Source organism: Somniosus microcephalus, chromosome 23, assembly GCF_052327205.1.
Source record: "Somniosus microcephalus isolate GS21.2 chromosome 23, FLI_Smic_1.0, whole genome shotgun sequence".
Taxonomy (NCBI): domain Eukaryota; kingdom Metazoa; phylum Chordata; class Chondrichthyes; order Squaliformes; family Somniosidae; genus Somniosus; species Somniosus microcephalus.
Genome location: NC_141009.1, coordinates 57374757 through 57401770, shown reverse-complemented (window position 1 = coordinate 57401770; position 27014 = coordinate 57374757). Strand labels below are relative to the sequence as shown.

Sequence of the window (27014 nt, the reverse complement as noted above, 5' to 3'; positions counted from 1 at the left end):
CTCACACTCACTGAACACTGAGTCACTCTCACACTCACTGAACACTGAGTCACTCTCACACACACTGAACACTGAGTCACTCTCACACACTCAGAACACTGAGTCACTCTCGTACACACTGAACACTGTGTCACTCTCACACACACTGAATACTGAGTCACTCACACACACTGAACACTGAGTCACTCTCACACACACTGAAAACTGTATCACTCTCTCACACACTGAACACTGAGTCACTCTCACACGCACTGAACACTGAGTCACTCTCACACATGCTGAACACTGAGACACTCTCACACACACTGAACACTGAGTCACTCTCACACTCACTGAACACCGAGTCACTCTCACACAAACTGAACACTGAGTCACTCTCACACTGAACACAGAGTCACTCTCACACACTGAACACTGAGTCACTCTCACACACACTGAACACTGAGTCACTCTCACACACACTGAACACTGAGTCACTCTCACACACACTGAATACTGAGTCATTCTCACACACACTGAACACTAAGTCACTCTCACACACATTGAACACAGAGTCACTCTCACACTCACTGACCACTGAGTCACTCTCACACACACTGAACACTGAGTCACTCTCACACACACTGAATACTGAGTCACTCTCACTCACACTGAACACTGAGTCACTCTCACACACACTGAACACTGAGTCACTCTCACACACATTGAACACTGAGTCAATCTCACACTCACTGAACACTGAGTAACTCTCACACTGAATACTGAGTCACTCTCACACTCGCTGAACACTGAGTCACTCTCACACTCACTGAACACTGAGTCACTCTCACACACACTGAACACTGAGTCACTCTCACACACTCAGAACACTGAGTCACTCTCGTACACACTGAACTCTGTGTCACTCTCACACACACTGAATACTGAGTCACTCACACACACTGAACACTGAGTCACTCTCACACACACTGAATACTGAGTCACTCTCACACACACTGAACACTGAGTCACTCTCACACTCACTGAACACTGAGTCACTCTCACACACACTGAACACTGAGTCACTCTCACACACACTGAATACTGAGTCACTCTCACACACACTGAACACTGAGTCACTCTCAAACACACTGAACAATGACTCACTCTCAAACACACTGAACACTGAGTCACTCTCACACACACTGAATACTGAGTCACTCTCACACACACTGAACACTGAGTCTCTCTCACACACACTAAACACTGAGTCACTCTCACACACACTGAATACTGAGTCACTCTCACACACACTGAACACTGAGTCACTCTCACACACACTAAATACTGAGTCACTCTCACACTCACTGAACACTGAGTCACTCTCACACACACTGAACACTGAGTCACTCTCACACACAGTGAACACTGAGTCACTCTCACACAAACTGAACACTGATTCACTCTCACACACACTGAGTCACTCTCACACACTCAGAACACTGAGTCACTCTCATACACACTGAACACTGAGTCACTCTCACACTCACTGAACACCGAGTCACTCTCACACACACTGAACACTGAGTCACTCTCACACTCACTGAACACCGAGTCACTCTCACACACACTGAACACTGAGTCACTCTCAAACTGAACACTGAGTCACTCTCACACACTGAACACTGTGTCACTCTCACACTCACTGAACACTGAGCCACTCTCATACACACTGAACACTGAGTCACTCTCACACTCACTGAACACTGAGTCACTCTCACACTCACTGAACACTGAGTCACTCTCACACACACTGAACACTGAGTCACTCTCACACACTCAGAACACTGAGTCACTCTCGTACACACTGAACACTGTGTCACTCTCACACACACTGAATACTGAGTCACTCAAACACACTGAACACTGAGTCACTCTCACACACACTGAAAACTGTATCACTCTCTCACACACTGAACACTGAGTCACTCTCACACGCACTGAACACTGAGTCACTCTCACACACGCTGAACACTGAGACACTCTCACACACACTGAACACTGAGCCACTCTCACACTCACTGAACACCGAGTCACTCTCACACACACTGAACACTGAGTCACTCTCACACTGAACACAGAGTCACTCTCACACACTGAACACTGAGTCACTCTCACACACACTGAACACTGAGTCACTCTCACACACACTGAACACTGAGTCACTCTCACACACACTGAATACTGAGTCATTCTCACACACACTGAACACTAAGTCACTCTCACACACATTGAACACTGAGTCACTCTCACACTCACTGACCACTGAGTCACTCTCACACACACTGAACACTGAGTCACTCTCACACACACTGAATACTGAGTCACTCTCACTCACACTGAACACTGAGTCACTCTCACACACACTGAACACTGAGTCACTCTCACACACATTGAACACTGAGTCAATCTCACACTCACTGAACACTGAGTAACTCTCATACTGAATACTGAGTCACTCTCACACTCGCTGAACACTGAGTCACTCTCACACTCACTGAACACTGAGTCACTCTCACACACACTGAACACTGAGTCACTCTCACACACTCAGAACACTGAGTCACTCTCGTACACACTGAACTCTGTGTCACTCTCACACACACTGAATACTGAGTCACTCACACACACTGAACACTGAGTCACTCTCACACACACTGAACACTGTGTCACTCTCTCACACACTGAACACTGAGTCACTCTCACACGCACTGAACACTGAGTCACTCTCACACACACTGAACACTGAGACACTCTAACACACTCTGAACACTGAGTCACTCTCACACTCACTGAACACCGAGTCACTCTCACACACACTGAACACTGAGTCACTCTCACACTGAACACAGAGTCACACTCACACACTGAACACTGAGTCACTCTCACACACACTGAACACTGAGTCACTCTCACACACACTGAACACTGAGTCACTCTCACACACACTGAATACTGAGTCACTCTCACACACACTGAACACGAAGTCACTCTCACACACATTGAACACTGAGTCACTCTCACACTCACTGACCACAGAGTCACTCTCACACACACTGAACACTGAGTCACTCTCACACACACTGAATACTGAGTCACTCTCAAACACACTGAAAACTGAGTCACTCTCACACACATTGAACACTGAGTAAATCTCACACTCACTGAACACTGAGTCACTTTCACAATGAATACTGAGTCACTCTCACACACACTGAACACTGAGTCACTCTCACATTCACTGAACACTGAGTCACTCTCACACACACTGAACACTGAGTCACTCTCACACACACTGAACACTGAGTCACTCTCACACACTCAGAACACTGAGCCACTCTCACACAGACTGAACACTGTGTCAATCTCACACACACTGAATACTGAGTCACTCACACACACTGAACACTAGGTCACTCTCACATTCACTGAACACTGTGTCACTCTCTCACACACTGAACACTGAGTCACTCTCACATGCACTGAACACTGAGTCACTCTCACACACACTGAACACTGAGACACTATCACACACACTGAACACTGAGTCACTCTCACACTCACTGAACACCGTGTCACTCTCACACACACTGAATACTGAGTCACTCTCACACTGAACACAGACTCACTCTCACACACTGAACACTGAGTCACTCTCACACACACTGAACACTGAGTCACTCTCACACACACTGAACACTGAGTCATTCTCACACACACTGAACACTGAGTCACTCTCACACTCACTGAATACTGAGTCACTCTCACACACACTGATAACTGAGTCACTCTCACACACTGAACACTGAGTCACTCTCACGCACTGAACACAGAGTCACTCTCACACACACTGAACACTGAGTCACTCTCACACACACTGAACACTGAGTCACTCTCACACTCACTGAACACTGAGTCACTCTCACACACATTGAACACTGAGTCACTCTCACACTCACTGAACACAGAGTCACTCTCACTGAATACTGAGTCAGTCTCACACTGAACAATGGGTCACTCTCACACACACTGAATACTGAGTCACTCTCACACACACTGAACACGGAGTCACTCTCACACTCACTGAACACTGAGTGACTCTCACACACACTGGACACGGAGTCACTCTCACACTCACAGAACAATGAGTCACTCTCACACACACGGAACACTGAGTCACTCTCACACACACTGAACACTGAGTCACTCTCACACACACTGAATACTGAGTCACTCTCACACGCACTGAACACTGAGTCACTCTCACACACACTGAACACTGAGTCACACTCACACTCACTGAACACTGCGTCACTCTCACACACACTGAACACAGTCACTCTCACACACACTGAACACTGAGTCACTCTCACACACACTGAATACTGAGTCACTCTCACATGCACTGAACACTGAGTCACTCTCACACACACTGAACACTGAGTCACTCTCACACACATTGAACACTGAGTCACTCTCACACTCACTGACCACTGAGTCACTCTCACACACACTGAACACTGAGTCACTCTCACACACTCAGAACACTGAGTCACTCTCATACACACTGAACACTGTGTCAATCTCACACACACTGAATACTGAGTCACTCACACACACTGAACACTAAGTCACTCTCACACACACTGGACACGGAGTCACTCTCACACTCACAGAACAATGAGTCACTCTCACACACACGGAACACTGAGTCACTGTCACACACACTGAACACTGAGTCACTCTCACACACACTGAATACTGAGTCACTCTCACACGCACTGAACACTGAGTCACTCTCACACACACTGAACACTGAGTCACACTCACACTCACTGAACACTGCGTCACTCTCACACACACTGAACACAGTCACTCTCACACACACTGAGCACTGAGTCACTCTCACACACACTGAATACTGAGTCACTCTCACATGCACTGAACACTGTGTCACTCTCTCAAACACTGAACACTGAGTCACTCTCACACGCACTGAACACTGAGTCACTCTCACACACACTGAACACTGAGACACTATCACACACACTGAACACTGAGTCACTCTCACACTCACTGAACACCGAGTCACTCTCACACACACTGAACACTGAGTCACTCTCACACGGAACACAGAGTCACTCTTACACACTGAACACTGAGTCACTCTCACACACACTGAAAACTGAGCCACTCTCACACACACTGAACACTGAGTCATTCTCACACACACTGAACACTGAGTCACTCTCACACTCACTGAATACTGAGTCACTCTCACACACACTGAACACTGAGTCACTCTCACACACTGAACACTGAGTCACACTCACACACTGAACACTGAGTCACTCTCACACACACTGAACACTGAGTCACTCTCACACACACTGAACACTGAGTCACTCTCACACTCACTGAACACTGAGTCACTCTCACACACATTGAACACTGAGTCACTCTCACACTCACTGAACACAGAGTCACTCTCACACACACTGAATACTGAGTCACTCTCACACACACTGAACACGGAGTCACTCTCACACACACTGAACACTGAGTCACTCTCACACTCACTGAACACTGAGTCACTCTCACACACACTGAATACTGAGTCACTCTCACACACACTGAACACGGAGTCACTCTCACACTCACTGAACTCTGAGTCACTCTCACACACACTGGACACGGAGTCACTCTCACACTCACAGAACAATGAGTCACTCTCACACACACGGAACACTGAGTCACTCTCACACACACTGAACACTGAGTCACTCTCACACTCACTGAACACTGAGTCACTCTCACACACACGGAGCACTGAGTCACTCTCACACACACTGAACACTGAGTCACTCTCACACACACTGAATACTGAGTCACTCTCACACACACTGAACACTGAGTCACTCTCACACACACTGAACACTGAGTCACACTCACTCTCACTGAACACTGCGTCACTCTCACACACACTGAACACTGAGTCACTCTCACACACACTGAACACTGAGTCAATCTCACACTCACTGAACACTGAGTGACTCTCACACACACTGAACACTGAGTCACTCTCACACACACTGAACACTGAGACACTCTCACACACACTGAACACTGAGTCACTCTCACACACACTGAACACTGAGACACTCTCACACTCACTGAAAACTGAGTCACTCTCACACCCAATGAACACTGAGTCACTCTCACTCTCACTGAATACTGAGTACCTCTCACACTGAACACTGAGTCACTCTCACACACACTGAATACTGAGTCACTCTCACACACACTGAAAACTGAGTCACTCTCACACTCACTGAACACTGAGTCACTCACATACACTGAACGCTGAGTCACTCTCACACACACTGAATACTGAGTCACTCTCACACACACTGAACACTGAGTCATTCTCACTCACACTGAACACTGAGTCACTCTCACACTCACTGAACACTGAGTCACTCTCACACGCATTGAACACTGAGTCACTCTCACTCTCACTGAATACTGAGTCACTCTCACACTGAACACTGAGTCACTCTCACACACACTGAATACTGAGTCACTCTCACACACACTGAAAACTGAGTCACTCTCACACTCACTGAACACTGAGTCACTCTCACACACACTGGACACTGAGTAACTCTCACACTCACTGAACACTGAGTCACTCTCACACACACGGAACACTGAGTCACTCTCACACACACTGAACACTGAATCACTCTCACACACACTGAATACTGAGTCACTCTCACACACACTGAAGACTGAGTCACTCTCACACACACTGAACACTGAGTCACTCTCACTCACTCAGAACACTGAGTCACTCTCATACCCACTTAACACTGAGTCACTCTCACACACACTGAATACTGAGTCACTCTCACTCACTCAGAACACTGAGTCACTCTCACACTCACTGAACACTGAGTCACTCTCACACACGCTGAATACTGAGTCACTCTCACACACTGAACACTGAGTCACTCTCACACGCACTTATAACTGAGTCACTCTCACACACACTGAACACTGAGTCACTCTCATACACACTGAACACTGAGTCACTCTCACACACACTTATAACTGAGTCACTCTCACACACACTGAACACTGAGTCACTCTCATACACACTGAACACTGAGTCACTCTCACACACACTGAACACTGAGTCACTCTCACACACACTGAATACTGAGTCACTCTCAAACACACTGAATACTGAGTCACTCTCACACACACTGAATACTGAGTCACTCTCACACACACTGAACACTGAGTCACTCTCACACACACTGAACACTGAGTCACTCTCACACACACTGAATACTGAGTCACTCTCACACACACTGAACACTGAGTCACTCTCACACACACTGAACACTGAGTCACACTCACACTCACTGAACACTGCGTCACTCTCACACACACTGAACACTGAGTCACTCTCACACACACTGAACACTGAGTCACTCTCACACTCACTGAACACTGAGTCACTCTCACACACTGAACACTGAGTCACTCTCATACACACTGAACACTGAGACACTCTCACACACACTGAACACTGAGTCACTCTCACACACACTGAACACTGAGTCACTCACACACACTGAACGCTGAGTCACTCTCACACATACTGAATACTGAGTCACTCTCACACACACTGAACACTGAGTCACTCTCACACACACTGAACACTGAGTCACTCTCACACACACTGAATACTGAGTCACTCTCACACACTGAACACTGAGTCACTCTCACACTCACTGAACACTGAGTCCCTCTCATACGCACTGAACACTGAGTCACTCTCACACTCACTGAACACTGAGTCACTCTCACACTCACTGAACACTGAGTCACTCTCACACACACTGAACACTGAGTCACTCTCTCACTCACTGAACACTGAGTCACTCACATACACTGAACACTGAGTCACTCTCACACACACTGAACACGGTGTCACTCTCTCACACACTGAACACTGAGTCACTCTTACACGCACTGAACACTGAGTCACTCTCACACACAATGAACACTGTGACACTCTCACACACACTGAACACTGAGTCACTCTCACACTCACTGATCACCGAGTCACTCTCACACACACTGAACTCTGAGTAACTCTCACACTGAACACTGAGTCACTCTCACACACTGAATACTGAGTCACTCTCACACACGCTGAACACTGAGTCACTCTCACACACACTGAACACTGAGTCACTCTCACACACACTGAATACTGAGTCACTCTCACACAAACTGAACACTGAGTCACTCTCACACTCACTGAACACTGAGTCACTCTCACACGCATTGAACACTGAGTCACTCTCACTCTCACTGAATACTGAGTCACTCTCACACTGAACACTGAGTCACTCTCACACACACTGAATACTGAGTCACTCTCACACACACTGAAAACTGAGTCACTCTCACACTTACTGAACACTGAGTCCCTCTCACACACACTGGACACTGAGTAACTCTCACATTCACTGAACACTGAGTCACTCTCACACACACGGAACACTGAGTCACACTCACACACTGAACACTGAGTCACTCTCACACACACTGAATACAGAGTCACTCACACACACTGATCACTGAGTCACTCTCACACACACTTAACACTGAGTCACTCTCACTCACTCAGAACACTGAGTCACTCTCATACACACTTAACACTGAGTCACACTCGCACACACTGAATACTGAGTCACTCTCACTCACTCAAAACACTGAGTCACTCTCACACTCACTGAATACTGAGTCACTTTCACACACACTGAACACTGAGTCACTCTCACACACACTGAACACTGACTCACTCTCACACACACTGAACACTGAGTCACTCTCACACTCACTGAACACTGAGTCACTCTCACACACACTGAACACTGAGTCACTCTCACACTCACTGAACACTGAGTCACTCTCACACACATTGAACATGGAGTCACTCTCACACTCACTGAACACTGAGTCACTCTCACACACACTGAACACTGAGTCATTCTCACACACACTGAACACTGAGTCACTCTCACACACACTGAACACTGAGTCACTCTCACACTCACTGAACACTGAGTCACTCTCACACACACTGAACACTGAGCTACTCTCACACACACTGAACACTGAGTCACTCTCACACACACTGAACACTGAGTCACTCTCACACACACTGGATACTGAGTCACTCTCACACACACTGAACACTGAGTCACTCTCACACTCACTGAACACTGAGTCACTCTCACACACACTGAACACTGAGTCACTCTCACACACACTGAATACTGAGTCACTCTCACACACACTGAACACTGAGTCACTCTCACACACACTAAACACTGAGTCACTCTCACACACACTGAATACTGAGTGTTAAGTCTGTGAATTATTTAGTTAATTAAGACACAGACTAATGAGTAACAATAAAAACAGGTCTTTACTGGTTGGAGGTACAGACTATACTGAATACAAGATTGCTGCACACTGCTTATATACCGGTGTGTTCACCCCCGGTATTACGTCTACAGCAGCCTGAGAAAGTAGTACATCTCTTAAGGTGGAACAGGCTTAAGCTCTCTTAAGGTGGAACAGGTTACATACACAACACTCCTCCCTTCTTAGCTTTATAGTCATCCCCCCCATTTAACATAACGTAATAACATATATACATATATAACTTCATGTTTAACGTAACATATCACAGATTCAGTCTCTGCGGAAAACAGTTCACAGATTCAATCTCTGTGGTGTAGTCGGTTCACGTTACTCATTCAATAGTCCTTTCATGGATTTAACAGCTTGAACTTCCGAACTGATTTGGCTCCGTTCGGAGGGACCACGTGTGTGATCTGGTAGAGGTGATAATGGTTCAGATTGGTCATCTTCTGTTTTTACTTTTCCTTTTCTGCTTCTTGGAGACTCTCTGGGCTCCATTGTCAGCTGCCACAGCTGCCAGCTGCATGCGCAGTTCCTCCTTCTCTTCCTCCTGTTTCCGTCGTAGAGCCAGCTTCTCCCGATGTTCCGTAGACTTTTGGTGCTCCTCCATGATTTCTGCACTTTGGGAGTCGAAGTTACAAGCTGGGCAGGACAGGACATCGTAATATTCGGTGTCGTCCACCAGGTCATGGTAATATTCGGTGTCGTCCTGAGCTAGACCAGTGAGAGGGTCGTCTATTTCCTCCATACCCAGCTGGACGTTAGCCAGCTCTTGTTCCAAATCCAGACATCTTTCCTGAAGAGACTTCTTCATGTGTACCTCTGCAACCAGCTTTTTCTGGGCTTTCAGCAAGTCGTTTACTAGTGACCTCATTTGTGATTTTAATACTTCAACTTCCTTTGGAGATTGATTGATCGGACTATGCAATCCCTCTACCGGAGCAGCTGTTTCAGCGGTCTGTTGTTCTACATTGACGTGAGTCAGCGTACTTTTGGCATCCAATGGCTGCTCTGTTGCAGTCGTTTCAGTCTGTGTCGTCACATCAGCCATCTCAATGACTTTTGAGAGCTCCGAACCCTTTTCCTTTGAAGATCGCAGCTCGTGTTCAAGTTTTTCCCATTTCAGAGTCTTGTCCCTCAGCATATGAAGGAGTTGGCTGACCGTTAACTCTTCTGACACCAGATTATGGCACGCACCTTCAGAACCTGAATCAGCTTTGATTCGTTCGGCCTCCTCGCGCAGATGGTTGGCGTGCTCCTGCTCCATTTTCTCCATCAGTTGCTTCTGTTGACTTTCCAGATTCTCCCACTCTGTAACAAAGAACTTTTTTATTTCATTCATCTCTTGCTCAAAACGGCGAATCATTTGTTCTAATTGCTGTTGTAGTTTGAAATGGAGTTGAGTTCGAGCCCAGTGTCCCTCAAAAATGTGCATATCAGTAGACTTGACAGACTCAGAATTCTCTGTTAAACTATGTTGTTGTTGCTCAGTGGAATTCTGTGCTGAAACTTTGTCTTTTGCACATGGGTTGGTCTTACCATCATCAGTTCTAGAGTCTGGGCTGATTATCTGCACCGAGTTCTCACTCTTTATGGCTTTTAGCGAATGCCAATCCATATTTATGTTTCTAAACCACTCCCGGCCTAGTAGTGGTGGACCTCCCTCCGGTAGCACATATAAGTCCATTATTTGACTTCCTTCGCCCTTGTTGTCCACTGCAACCTTTATTGTCCCGATGGGGTACACTCTCTGCCCCGTGTAGGTTGTCAATATAATCTCCGTATCCTGTAGGGGAATATGTTGGAATAACCTTCTGTAATCTTTCTTATTCATGACCGACAATGCCGATCCAGTGTCCAATTCCAGTTTTACTTGGACTCCTTCTATCTGAAGAGTAACCCAAATTGTCTGGAGGTCTGCACCCTTACCAACATTGAGTACCCTTAAGCTAGCCAGTTCAATACTGCTTAAGCCAGCCAGTTCATTACTGCGAGCGTCTGAATCGGACTCCTGTTCGGCCACCTTGTGTACTTTTGCGTATTTTCCTTGCGGTGACTTCTTGTTGCTGGTCTTCTTCCCTGACCTGCATACTCTAGCTATGTGTCCAAGCCTACCACAAGTTCTACATTCTTGGTTTTTAAACCAACACTGGTTCTGATCATGCGTTGTCTTTCCACAACGATAACATTTGCCAGAACTCACACCCAATTTGTGTGCACTGAGCTCCGGTGACCGTAGCTGCATTACTGCCGTGCCTCTCGCTGCGGCTTCGTGTGCTGCTGCCATAGTGACCGCCTTCTCAAGCGTCAGCTCATTCTCCTCGAGCAGTCGCTTTTGTGTATCTTGTTTAAATAAACCACACACAAATTTGTCTCGTAGTGCATCTGTCAGTCCCGTTCCAAACTGGCAATATTTCGCTAATTTACGCAATTCCAGCAAATATTCAGCATTGCTTTCATGCTGTAGCTGCCTTCTGTCGTAAAATTTAAATCGTTCCGCTAGCATCAGCGGCGTGGGGTTTAGATGATCTTTCAGGACAGTAACAATCTCATCGAACGTCTTATCCGCCGGTTCATCTGGTGATAACAGGTGTTTCAATTGCCCGTATGTCTTCGCACCCATTAAATTTAATAATGTTAGAGCTTTATCTTGGTCACAAATTTTATTGGCCTTACAATAATTTTTTACTCTTTCAACATATATTGCCCAATCTTCGAGGTCACTATCAAAGGTGCTAATATTCCCGTGTTTAGGCACTGTAGATTTGCAATTTCTCAGATTTTATTTTCTTTACTTGTTATCAAAGATGGCGGCTTCCCGCTCTTGCCGTCGTCCTCCGCCCACAAAATGGCGGTTTTCCCGCGCTTGGCGGTCTTCACCCGTCCCCCGACACCGTCTCCCTTCAGCCCCCGAGTGCGGCCCTTATCTTCGCCGCAATCGCCCGAGTGCGGCCCTTATCAGCGGATGCGATCGATGGCCCGGCTGCGCCTCGCACTTGAAAGCGGCCCGGCCCTTATCTGCCGATCGCTATCGCCCTGTACCTCTGTCTTCCCCAGCCCTGTCTTCTACTCCGGTTCACAAGCTGATGGAGGCTTCAGGGTCCTAATGCCTGTAGCTTCCAGTGGGGTGGTGTGGTTTGAAACCTCTCTTCAACCGCCGTGGAATAACTGCCGCAGGGTAAGAACCTGACTCGTCGCCAGTGTTAAGTCTGTGAATTATTTAGTTAATTAAGACACAGACTAATGAGTAACAATAAAAACAGGTCTTTACTGGTTGGAGGTAGGGACTATACTGAATACAAGATTACTGCACAGTGCTTATATACCGGTGTGTTCACCCCCGGTATTACGTCTACAGCAGCCTGAGAAAGTAGTACATCTCTTAAGGTGGAACAGGCTTAAGCTCTCTTAAGGTGGAACAGGTTACATACACAACACTGAGTCACTCTCACACACACTGAACACTGAGTCACTCTCACACACACTGAATACTGAGTCACTCTCACACACACTGAACACTGATTCACTCTCACACACACTGAACACTGAGTCACTCTCACACACACTGAACACTGAGTCACTTTCATACACACTGAACACTGAGTCACTCTCACACACTGAGCACTGAGTCACTCTCACACACACTGAACACTGAGTCATTCTCACACACACTGAAAACTGAGTCACTCTCACACACACACTGAACACTGAGTCACTCTCACACGCACTGAACACTGAGTCACTCTCTCACACACTGAACACTGAGTCACTCTCACACACACTGAACACTGAGTCACTCTCACACACACTGAACACTGAGACACTCTCACACACACTGAACACTGAGTCACTCTCACACACACTGAACACTGAGTCACTCTCACACACTGAACACTGAGTCACTCTCACACACACTGAACACTGAGTCACTCTCACACACACTGAATACTGAGTCACTCTCACACTCACTGAACACTGAGTCACTCCCACACACACTGAACACTGAGTCACTCTCACACACTGAACACTGAGTCACTCTCACACTCACTGAACACTGAGTCACTCTCACACACACTGAACACTGATTCGCTCTCACACACACTGAACACTGAGTCACTCTCACACACACTGAACACTGAGTCACTTTCACACACACTGAACACTGAGTCACTCTCACACACACTGAACACTGAGTCACTCTCACACACTGAGCACTGAGTCACTCTCACACACACTGAACACTGAGTCACTCTCACACGCACTGAAAACTGAGTCACTCTCACACACACACTGAACACTGAGTCACTCTCACACGCACTGAACACTGAGTCACTCTCACACACACTGAACACTGAGTCACTCTCACACACACTGAACACTGAGTCACTCTCACACACACTGAACACTGAGACACTCTCACACACACTGAACACTGAGTCACTCTCACACACACTGAAACCTGAGTCACTCTCACACACACTGAATACTGAGTCACTCTCACACTCACTGAACACTGATTCACTCTCACACACACTGAACACTGAGTCACTCTCACACACACTGAACACTGAGTCACTCTCACACACTGAACACTGAGTCACTCTCACACACACTGAACACTGAGTCACTCACACACACACTGAACACTGAGTCACTCTCACACACACACTGAACACTGAGTCACTCTCAAATGCACTGAACACTGAGTCACTCTCACACACACTGAACACTGAGTCACTCTCACACACACTGAATACTGAGTCACTCTCACACTCACTGAACACTGAGTCACTCTCTCACACACTGAACACTGAGTCAGTCTTGTTATGATATCAGGAAATAGTGATGTTATTTGCCTGTTTGCTTATGATGCCTTACCAGCATGTTTGCATGTATTGATTATTTATGCCTGACCAGCAGAGGTCATGTGACAGAGACAAGCAGCTTGGTTTAGTTTCAGTTTCATTCTAGATGGATCACTAGCATGATGTCTCCTGTAATGCTGTATAAAGAGTTGAACAGACTTTAGATTAAAAGACATTCTCTTTCATAAATGTCTCGTCTTTGAACCCACAAAGAAATCAATACATGGTGTCAGAAGTGATTGAAAGAGATGAAGAGGATAAATCTGAAGTTAAATCAGCTCGCCACAGATTAGCAAGCCAAAAGAGAACATCGTTGCTTACCACTGGAGAATAGCTAACGAAGTGAAAAAATGGAAGGTTTACACCCACCGGCGAAGCTTCAGTTAACAGGTAATGTGGCTGAAAATTGGAGGAGATTCAAACAACATTTAGAGTTGTATTTATCGGCAATCGGAGCTGACGAGAAAAGTAATAAAAAGAAATCGTCACTGTTCTTACATGTCGTGGGTGATGAAGCGCTGGAGGTGTATAATAACTTCACATTCGCTGCTGATGGAGACAAAATGAAGCTAGATAAAATAATGGAACAGTTTGAGGCCTACTGCATACCTAAACGTAACGTGACGTTTGAGAGGCACAGATTTTTCACATATGTACAGAAAACGGGAGAGACTATTGATCAGTATGTGACTGAACTGAGAAACAGAAGCAAATCGTGTGAATTTGGGGGACTGACAGACTCGCTGATAAAATACAGACTGGTGTGTGGTATTCCAAATAATGGTCTAAGGGAAAGACTGCTAAGAGAGCAAGATCTAGACCTGGGAAAAGCCATAGCACTGTGTAGGGCTACAGAGACTGTGAAGTTGCAGGCAAAGGAGCTGTTCAGTGACAGTTCAGGGACAATAGCTGCAACGTGGATGCAGTGAGTAAGAACGGACACAAACCGTTTAACAAAAAGAGCGCCAATGTGAAAAAAGAGGCGTGGCCAGCGAACAAAAATGAAAGGGGCAATCGAAAGTCATGTAGTCGATGCGGTACACAGCATACACCAAGAAAGTGTCCAGCATATGGTAAAACATGCAATAGATGCAACAAAAACAACCATTATGCCCGTTGCTGCAAGAACCAAGCGCAACAAAGCAAGGTCCATGCAGTAGATGAAAGCGAGATAGAGGAGTTCAATGTAGATGTTGTGTCTGAAAACAAAAAAGAAGAAAGAGACTGGATGTTGACACTAAAAGTGAATGACATACACATTCCATTTAAATTGGATACTGGAGCACAAGTTAATGTGATATCAGAGACTGATTTTAAGAAAATTAGACCCGGACCAAAGATACATGGAATAAAAGTGAAAGTGACAGGATACTCAGGTACTGATATACCAGTGAAAGGAAGATGCATTGTCAAAGTAACACACAAGGACAGAGAGCACACGCTAGCATTAATCGTGGTGCCAAAGGATGTGCAAGCCATACTAGGTTTAAAAGCCTGTGAGAGACTGAACCTGGTAAAGAGAGTCCTCGTTGTGGAAAGCGAAGGAGAGACAGTCTATGATGAACTCATGAAAGAGTACAACAACCTATTTAAGGGTCTAGGCTGCCTACCAGGAGAACACACGATCAGAGTAGATAAAAGTATGCCAACGGTCATACATCCATGCAGAAAAGTTCCGTTTGCTCTTCAAAAGCAACTGAAGGCAGAGTTGGATAGGATGGAAAGCCTGAACGTGATTCAGAAGATAGATGAGCCAACTGAGTGGGTGAGTTCACTCGTCGTTGTGGACAAAAAGAATGGAAAGCTCAGAATTTGCCTGGATCCAAGAGATCTAAACAGAGCAATAAAGAGAGAGCACGTCAAGCTTCCTACACGTGAGGAAATCATGGCACAGTTTGCAAATGCAAAGTATTTCAGCAAGTTAGATGCATCATCAGGATTTTGGCAGATGAAATTGGACGAGGCAAGTTCAAGACTGTGCACGTTCAACAGTCCATTTGGCAGATACAGATTCCTAAGGTTACCATTTGGCATTGCCTCAGCTCCTGAAGTGTATCACAAAACTATCCATATGATCTATGAGCACCTGGAGGGAGTTGATACCTCAATGGATGACATCATAGTATGGGGAACCACGAGAACTGAGCATGACGAGAGACTGAAAAACGTGCTGGAAGCAACAAGGAAAACAAACCTGAATAGAGAGAAATGCCAGCTCGGGGTGACAGAACTGACATTCGTGGGAGATATCCTTAGCAGTGAGGGCATCAGACCAGATCCCAGAAAGGTGTCCGCCATTGAGAATATGCCAAAGCCACAATGCAAAAAGGACGTGCAGAGGTTTAATGGAATGATCAACTACATGGGTAAATTCATATCCAACCTCTCAGAAAAGATGGCGCCACTGAGAAGACTAACTGAAAAGAACATAGAATGGGAATGGAATCATGAGCATGAGAAGTCATGGAGCGATCTAAAGAAACTGCTCACAGAGGAACCAGTTCTGAGGGTTTATGACCCAGCAAGACCCATCAAGATATCATCAGATGCATCACAGAGTGGGCTCGGTGCCGTTCTTCTGCAAAAATATGACTACTGGCAACCTATTGCATATGCATCGCGCTCAATGACAGACGCGGAGACGCGATATGCTCAAATAGAAAAGGAGCTGCTCAGCATCACATACGCCTGTGAAAGATTTCACCAGTTTGTGGCAGGACAAGCAATCAGTGTAGAGACTGATCATAAGCCCTTGATTGCATTGTTCCAAAAGCCACTAAATAGCTGTCCGCTTAGAATACAAAGAATGATGATCAGGCTGCAACGCTATACACTGAATGTTGCGTACACACCGGGTAAGCTGATGTATACAGCAGACACGTTGTCCAGAGCTGTAGACCCAAGTGAGCCCGCAAACACCACAATGGATGAAAAAGTGAACGCCTACGTGGACATGATCACAAGTGCACTGCCCATAGCAGATGCAAAAATGGAGCTCATAAAGACTGAGACAAGCAAAGATGAAACAATGAGACGACTGAGAAAAAGCATCTTGGATGGATGGCCCAACATGAAGCAAGACTGCTCACCTGACATGGCAGAGTACTGGAACTGCAGGGCGGAACTATCAGTGGTCGAAGACATCATCTACAAAGGAAGTAAAATAGTTATCCCAAAGAGTCTGAGAAAACAGATGCTAAAAAGGATCCATGGAGGACATCTGGGAATCGAAAAGTGTAAGAAATGAGCACGAGAGGTGATGTACTGGCCACGAATCAACCAAGATGTGACAAATGAGGTGTCAAACTGCACAATATGCCTGAAATATCGAGCAAGCAATCCGGTAGAACCACTAAAGCCACACCCAGCACCAGACAGACCTTACCAGAAGGTAGGCGCTGACCTATTCGTATGTCAAGGGAAGGACTATCTTGTAGTCACAGACTATTACTCCCTGTATCCAGAGGTTTGTAGACTGCACACCACCACTGCAGATGCTGTGATAACATGTATGAAAGCCATATTCTCCAGACATGGCGTGGCAAGCGAGGTCTTCACAGACAACGGACCTCAGTTTTACAATGCAAGTTTCCGACACTTTGCCAACGAGTGGGACTTTGTCCACACAACGTCAAGTCCTCACTTTCCACAGTCCAATGGACTAGTGGAAAAATCGGTCCAGACAGTGAAAAGACTGATGTACAAGGCAAAAGACAGTGGAACTGACTTCTACCAAAGCATGCTTGTATACCGCACAACGCCACTCGAGTGTGGTAAGTCACCAGCCCAACTCCTTATGGGACGTATGCTAAGGTCAAACCTACCCATCCCAGAGAACCTCCTGAAAACAAAAGAGGGGGAGAAAGTGAGGAAGTTCAAAGAACAACAGAAAGAAAAGCAAAAGTACTACTATGACAGAGGAACACAAAACCTACCTGAACTCCACACTGGTGACCAAGTAAGGTTCAAAGACAAAACAAACACATGGACTCAGAAGGGAACTGTCCTGAGTGAAGTTCAACCAAGATCATACACCATTCAGACAGATGAGGGTGCTGTTCTGAGAAGAAATGGTCAAGATCCTCTCATGGGACCAGCCACAGCAAGTCAAAAGACTGATACTGTTGAACAACCTGATCACACAGCTGAGAAACCATCATCTGAGGCAACAACTCAGATTCAAGGACAATCAATCAGAAAATCCTCAAGACATGTGAAGCCTCCTGAGAGACTCATTGAGCAAATTTAAGGACTATTGTTATAGAAGGAAGTAATGTTATCTTATTCTTTCTTCAAGTTCTAGTGTAGTTACATATTTCATGTGAACACACAAAGCAAGGTTAAAAAACCTTGATCATGATAATGATAATGTAAGTTCATTAAGTGTTACAGTTAAAATGCAGATTAATACAAAGAAAACATGTTAGTTAAAAGTAAAATACTTTTGTTTTAAGAAAGGGAGATGTAATGATATCAGCAAATAGTGATGTTATTTGCCTGTTTGATTATGATGCCTTACCAGCATGTTTGCATGTATTGATTACTTATCCCTGACCAGCAGAGGTCATGTGACAGAGACAAGCAGTTTGGTTTAGTTTCAGTTTCGTTCTAGATGGATCACGAGCAAGATGTCTCCTGTAATGCTGTATAAAGAGTTGAACAGACTTTAGATTAAAAGACATTCTCTTTCATAAATGTCTCGTCTTTGAACCCACAAAGAAATCAATACAACTCTCACACACTGAACACTGAGTCACTCTCACACACACTGAACACTGAGTCACTCTCACACACACTGAACACTGAGTCACTCTCACACACACTGAACACTAAGTCACTCAGACACACACTGAACACTGAGTCACTCTCACACACACTGAACACTGAGTCACTCTCACACACACTGAACACTGAGTCACTCTCACACACACTGAACACTGAGTCACTCTCACACTCACTGAACACTGAGTCACTCTCACACACACTGAACACTGAGTCACTCTCACACACACTGAACACTGAGTCACTCTCACACACACTGAACACTGAGTCACTCTCACACACACTGAACACTGAGTCACTCTCACACACTGAACACTGAGTCACTCTCACACACACTGAAGACTGAGTCACTCTCACACTCACTGAACACTGAGTCACTCTCACACACACTGGACACTGAGTCAATCTCACACTCACTGAACACTGAGTCTCTCTGACACACACTGAAAAATGAGTCACTCTCACACACACTGAAAACTGAGTCACTCTCACACACACTGAACACTGAGTCACTCTCACACACACTGAACACTGAGCCACTCTCACACACACTGAATACTGAGTCACTCTCACACACACTGAAGACTGAGTCACTCTCACTGAACACTGAGTCACGCTCACTGAACACTGAGTCACTCTCACACACACTGAACACTGAGTCACTCTCACACACACTGAACACCGAGTCACTCTCACACACACTGAACACTGAGTCACTCTCACACACACTGAACACTGAGTCACTCTCACACACTAAACCCTGAGTCACTCTCACACACACTGAACACCGAGTCACTCTCACACACACTGAACACTGATTCACTCTCACACTGAACACTGAGTCACTCTCACACACTGAACCCTGAGCCACTCTCACACACACTGAACACCGAGTCACTCTCACACACACTGAACACTGAGTCATTCTCACACTGAACACTGAGTCACTCTCACACACACTGAACACTGAGTCACTCTCACACTCACTGAACACTGAGTCACTCTCACACACACTGAACACTGAGTCACTCTCACACTCACTGAACACTGAGTCACTCTCACACTCACTGAACACTGAGTCACTCTCACACTCACTGAAAACTGAGTCACTCTCACACTCACTGAACACTGAGTCACTCTCACACTCACTGAACACTGAGTCACTCTCACACACACTGAACACTGAGTCACTCTCACACACACTGAACACTGAGTCACTCTCACACACTGAACACTGAGTCACTCTCACACTCACTGAACACTGAGTCACTCTCACACACACTGAACACTGAGTCACTCTCACACACACACTGAACACTGAGTCACTCTCACACTCACTGAACACTGAGTCACTCTCACACACACTGAACACTGAGTCACTCTCACACACACACTGAACACTGAGTCACTCTCACACGCACTGAACACTGTGTCACTCTCTCACACACTGAACACTGAGTCACTCTCACACACACTGAACACTGAGTCACTCTCACGCACACTGAACACTGAGTCACTCTCACACACATTGAACATGGAGTCACTCTCACACACACTGTACACTGAGTCACTCTCACACACACTGAACACTGAGTCACTCTCACACACACACTGAACACTGAGCTACTCTCACACACACTGAACACTGAGTCACTCTCACACACACTGAACACTGAGTCACTCTCACACACACTGAATACTGAGTCACTCTCACACTCACTGAACACTGAGTCGCTCTCTCACACACTGAACACTGAGTCACTCTCACACACTGAACACTGAGTAACTCTCACACACACTGAACACTGAGTCACTCTCACACACACTGAACACTGAGTCACTCAGACACACACTGAACACTGAGTCACTCTCACACACACTGAACACTGAGTCACTCTCACACACACTGAACACTGAGTCACTCTCACACACACTGAATACTGAGTCACTCTCACACGCACTGAACACTGAGTCACTCTCACACACACTGAACACTGAGTCACTCTCACACACACTGAATACTGAGTCACTCTCACACTCACTGAACGCTGAGTCACTCTCTCACACACTGAACACTGAGTCACTCTCACACACACTGAACACTGAGTCACTCTCACACACACTGAACACTGAGTCACTCTCACGCACACTGAACACTGAGTCACTCTCACACACACTGAACACTGAGTCACTCAGACACACACTGAACACTGAGTCACTCAGACACACACTGAATACTGAGTCACTCTCACACTCACTGAACACTGAGTCACTCAGACACACACTGAACACTGAGTCACTCTCACACTCACTGAACACTGAGTCACTCAGACACACACTGAACACTGAGTCACTCTCACACACACTGAACACTGAGTCACTCTCACACGCACTGAACACAGAGTCACTCACACACTGAACACTGAGTCACTCTCACACGCACATACACCTCTTGGTAGCTGTGTCAGGTTGCGATATATTCCTGGCGGTTTCCTCACAAGACCTCCTTCCCCTAACTGGCCCGCCCAGTCAAAAATCCTTTCTCCCCCATCTCCAATCCTTTTATCATTAACAACAAATGTGCTGTAAGAAAATGAATTAGACATCATATTTCCTTTAATGCTGCTACAATTTTTCTCCTGGGTTTTGCTCGCAGCTGCGTCCATGAGATTAATCTTTAATTCCTGATTCTTCAGGACAACCCTGGAGGGTTAGCAACCCTGTGTGACGCTCCCTCATGTGTAGCTGTGTCACCCACACATGTGTCTACTTCAACCATTCACGTGTAGCCGTATCACCCACACGCATGTAGCCATGTCACCCACACATGTGTAGCCGTATCACCCACATGTGTGTAGCCTTGTCACCCACACATGTGTAGCCATATCACCTACATGTGTATAGCCGTGTTGCCCACACGTGTAGCCGTGTCACCCACATGCGTGTAGCTGTATCACCCACATGCCTTTGGCCGTATTATCCAAGCAAGTAGCTGTGTCACCCACACACATGTAGCCATATTACCCATGCGTGTAGTTGTATCACACACTCCCATGTACCTGTGTCACTCACACATGTAGTTGTATTACTCACACACATGTAGCTGTGTCACCCACGTGCCTTTGGCCGTATTACCCAAGCATGTAGCTGTGTCACCCACACGTGTGTTGCCGTATTACCCATGCATGTACCTGTGTCACTCATACGCATGTAGCTGTATCATCTACACGTGTACCTGTGTGATGTACACACGTAGCTGTCTCACTCATACACAGACAGCTTTGTGGTTCACACAGGACTATTTGGTTCATCAATGGACTGATCAGCTCAGGACCCTCCCAGACCGGCCTTTGACTCTCACACTCCATTTGCTGCCAGTGCTGGGTTTTGTTCTGTTTTGAATCGTCACTTTACGAGGAGGTTTCCTCCATCCACCACCTTCTGCCTCGGTGAAGCGGGGGAACACTCGCTTTCGGCAAAACCTCCTCCTGGAAGCACCTGTTTGCGCCTCTGGCAGCTTTTATTCAGGGCCACCCGATGAAGCGTTTCCCTGGCAACCATTTACCTGCTGCAGGTGTGAAAGGTCACTGCCTCCTGGGCTGTGCTTCCACCTCCCCTCAGTCTCGGGCAGGGCTGATGGGCACTGTTAGGAAGCGCTGATGCCGGGGGCCTGGGCTGGGGGTAGTGAGGAGACCCAGGCAGGCAGCTTACAATGAATCAGGCTAAAAGAGGGCTGTAACCTGAGGAGATAACTTCCTCAAGTTGAAACCAGGAGAACCTGTTTCACCAGCTTCTCGCAGAGCACATAACACGAACACCTCACTGTGTCGCAGAGGCAGCACTTCCTGGAGAGAATGGGAGAACGAGAGAGGGAGAGGGACTACTACAGAGAATTGGGAGAACCAGCTATCTGTGCCAGATAAAAAGGAAGAGGGTGTTGCAACTGGTGAAGGACTAACAGCAGAGTTGTGCAAGGACGTCGGAATAACTTCACTGGAAGCCTGCAGTTGACGAGGAGACCTGGTGGGACAGAGTCGCGGGGACAGTGTCGGCTTGCTTTCGGCTTTCTGGATCCCAGGCTGAAACACTGGGACTCCTCCACGTGCGATTCAGGGCAGGGAGGTTTCAACAAGCACAGTGGGCGAGATGAACACCTGAGCTCTGCACCGCTGTGAGAAACTGGCTCGTGGTTACTGTCGAGAGGAACACGGGTGGGGCCTTGGGCCGACTGGACAGTCACGTGCCGGTCGCCGGGAGAAGCCAGGGTAAGTCAGTGCCTTGGCACGCGGACGGCAGGGAAACCTCCTGCGGGAGCGCGAGAGGGAAGGAAGGGCGCTTCAGATGGTGCGAGGCCCACGCTGGCGCGGGGTTTAGAGGTCGCCATGACGCCGGAGGGGAACGGCTCCGAGTGCGAGTGCGCCGTCTGCTGGAACCCCTACGACAACGCGTTCCGCACGCCCAAGATCCTGGAGTGCAAGCACACCTTCTGCCTGGAGTGCCTGGCACGGATGAGCCTGGCGTCCGTGCCGGAGATGGACCCGGGCATGTCCTGCCCCCTGTGCCGCCACCTGACCCCCCTGGGCGCCGGGCAGCTGGTGACGGGCCTGCACACCAACGCGGAGATCCTCGGCCGCATGAGGCTGCAGCCAGTCCACGTTTACCTGGACCACGGGCGCCTGTTCTACAAGGGGCCGGGCAAAGCCAGCTTCCTGCTGCGCCGGCCCACTGTCTACACCCTCAGCCTGGACGTGGAGCGAGAGGGCGGCCTCCCTCTGCGTACTCAAGCAGCGCCGACACTGGAGGACCGGCTGCCTCAGAACACCATGTGGAAATGCTGCCAGAGCCCGCCCTGCAGGACTGTCACCTACATCATGATCGCCATCTTTGGAATTACAATCATTCTCATCATCTCACTCTTCTGGACTAAGAAAATACTGTGGGATTTGGGCTGAAAGAAAGACTTGCATTTCTATAGCGCCTTTCATGTCCCCAGGATGTCCCAAAGCGCTTTACAGTCAATTAAGTACTTTTTTAAAAAATGTATCCACTGTTTTAATGTAGGAAGCCTGGCAGCCAATTTGAGCACAGCAAGCTCCCACAAACAGCAATGAGATAATGACCAGATAATCTGTTTTAGTGGTGTTGATTGAGGGTTAAATAATAGCCTGGACATCAGGGAGAACCCCCCTGCTCTTCTTTGAATAGTGCCACGGGATCTTTTACATCCACCTGAGAGAGCAGACGGGGCCTCGGTTTAACGTCTCATCTGAAAGACGGCACCTCCGACAGTGCAGCGCTCCCTCAGCACTGCACTGCGAGTGTTAACCTAGATTTTTGTGCTCAAGCCTCTGGAGTGGGACTATGAACCCACAACCTCCTGACTCAGCCACGAGTGTGCTACCCACTTAGCCACGGCTGACCCCTGAGGAATGGGAGCAGCACCAAAGGAGGATCACGGTAAGATTGCTCGTGGTCTTGCGGTCTCGTTGGGTTTGACGTAGTCTAACTGAGGCATCACTTGGCTGCAAAAACATTAACAAATGACATTTTACTTTTGTACTCATGGAGTGAAAATCCCTCAGTGCCACTTCGAACTGTGAGCTCACCACCCAAGATGGACACCTGTGGTCAGGTGCCTGTCTGGATCAGAGCCAAGAGTTGGCATCTCATCAATATTACAGACAGCCATGGGAGTGAGGAACAAGCTATCTGCTGCAGTGTCTGCCTCCCAGCCAGGTGAATGTCTGGTACAGAATCCCAGCCAGGTGAGTGTCTGGTACACTGACTCCCAGCCAGGTGAATGTCTGGTACAGAATCCCAGCCAGGTGAGTGTCTGGTACACTGACTCCCAGCCAGGTGAATGTCTGGTACACTGACTCCCGGCCAGGTGAGTGTCTGGTACACTGACTCCCGGCCAGGTGAGTGTCTGGTACACTGACTCCCGGCCAGGTGAGTGTCTGGTACACTGACTCCCAGCCAGGTGAGTGTCTGGTACACTGACTCCCGGCCAGGTGAATGTCTGGTACAGAATCCCAGCCAGGTGAATGTCTGGTACAGAATCCCAGCCAGGTGAATGTCTGGTACAGAATCCCAGCCAGGTGAGTGTCTGGTACACTGACTCCCAGCCAGGTGAGTGTCTGGTGCACTGACTCCCGGCCAGGTGAGTGTCTGGTACACTGACTCCCAGCCAGGTGAGTGTCTGGTACACTGACTCCCAGCCAGGTGAATGTCTGGTACACTGACTCCCAGCCAGGTGAATGTCTGGTACAGAATCCCAGCCAGGTGAGTGTCTGGTACACTGACTCCCAGCCAGGTGAGTGTCTGGTACACTGACTCCCGGCCAGGTGAGTGTCTGGTACACTGACTCCCGGCCAGGTGAATGTCTGGTACACTGACTCCCAGCCAGGTGAGTGTCTGGTACACTGACTCCCAGCCAGGTGAGTGTCTGGTACACTGACTCCCAGCTAGGTGAGTGTCTGGTACACTGACTCCCGGCCAGGTGAGTGTCTGGTACACTGACTCCCGGCCAGGTGAGTGTCTGGTACACTGACTCCCGGCCAGGTGAGTGTCTGGTACACTGACTCCCGGCCAGGTGAGTGTCTGGTACACTGACTCCCAGCCAGGTGAGTGTCTGGTACACTGACTCCCAGCCAGGTGAGTGTCTGGTACACTGACTCCCGGCCAGGTGAGTGTCTGGTACACTGACTCCCAGCCAGGTGAGTGTCTGGTACACTGACTCCCAGCCAGGTGAATGTCTGGTACACTGACTCCCAGCCAGGTAAGTGTCTGTTACACTGACTCCCGGCCAGGTGGACAAAGCTTTCAATCCTTGTTGATGTTGAGATGAAGTTTCTGTTGGTCAAGGTGTAGGATGCGCACACTGCGCACCCTCTCACACAGTGCAACAGGTGACTGGCCAGATCCGACTACAAAGTGGAGAGTGAAGAGGAATAAGTTGCCATTTAAGAGATTGAAGACCTTTACACTGTTCGCAGTGTGTGAGACAGAAAATCAGGCACTAAACAGAGCCCTCAAATAATCTCTGCTGAAAGACACAGTCTCTCACCACCGATCCCCCAGGACCATGCCACATTCACAGAGAAATCTTCCATTCAGACTTTGGTTGCTGGGGAGCTACCGCCATCAGCCAATGGTTGCCAGGAAGATACTACCTTCAGTTGCCGGGGAGATACCGCCATCAGTTTTTGGTTGCCGGGGAGAGACTGCCAGCCATCTTTGGTTTCCGTGGAGATATCACCATTAACCAATGGTTGCTGGAGAGATACTGCCATCAGTTGCCGGGGAGATACCACCACCAGTTTTTGGTTGCCGGAGAGATACCGCCATCAGTTTCCGGGGAGATACCGCCATCAGTTTTTGGTTGGCGGGGAGATACCGCCATCCATCTTTGTTTTCCGGGGCGATATCGCCATAAAGCTTTGTCACAAGGTCACAATGCCACACCTGAAAAGACAGGAACTCTGGCTTTATACACTTTGAATTCACTTCCTTTTCATCAGAGCCCAGGATTGTCATTAATCCACAGAAAACTTCAACTCCATCTTCCACATCAAAGAAAGACTTGCATTTATAAAGCGCTTTCACCGGCCTCAGGACATCCCAAAGCGCTTGCAGCCAATGAAGTACTTTTAAAGTGTAGTCACTGTTGTAATGTAGGAAACGCGGCAGCCAATTTGCACACAGCAAGATCCCACAAACAGCAATGTGATAATGACCAGATAATCTGTTTTGGTGATGTTGGTTGAGGGATAAATATTGTCTGGGACACCGGGTGACATTAGGTGACCAAAGCCCCTC

The 27014-nt window shown here is 47.5% G+C and overlaps 1 protein-coding gene across 1 annotated transcript; it reads left to right on the top strand.

Moving 5' to 3' along the window:
- The first annotated feature begins 22893 nt into the window (after window positions 1-22893).
- On the top strand, window positions 22894-24984 carry LOC147101876 (E3 ubiquitin-protein ligase RNF183-like). The gene has a single exon (XM_085965989.1). It carries the CDS (start codon window positions 23579-23581, stop codon window positions 24146-24148), a length of 570 nt encoding a protein of 189 aa, XP_085822115.1. The 5' UTR covers window positions 22894-23578; the 3' UTR covers window positions 24149-24984.
- The last annotated feature ends 2030 nt before the right edge of the window (window positions 24985-27014 follow it).

Bases quoted from the DNA above. Each gene is read 5' to 3' on its own strand.
- LOC147101876 (XM_085965989.1), top strand. From the start codon at position 23,579: ATGACGCCGGAGGGGAACGGCTCCGAGTGCGAGTGCGCCGTCTGCTGG.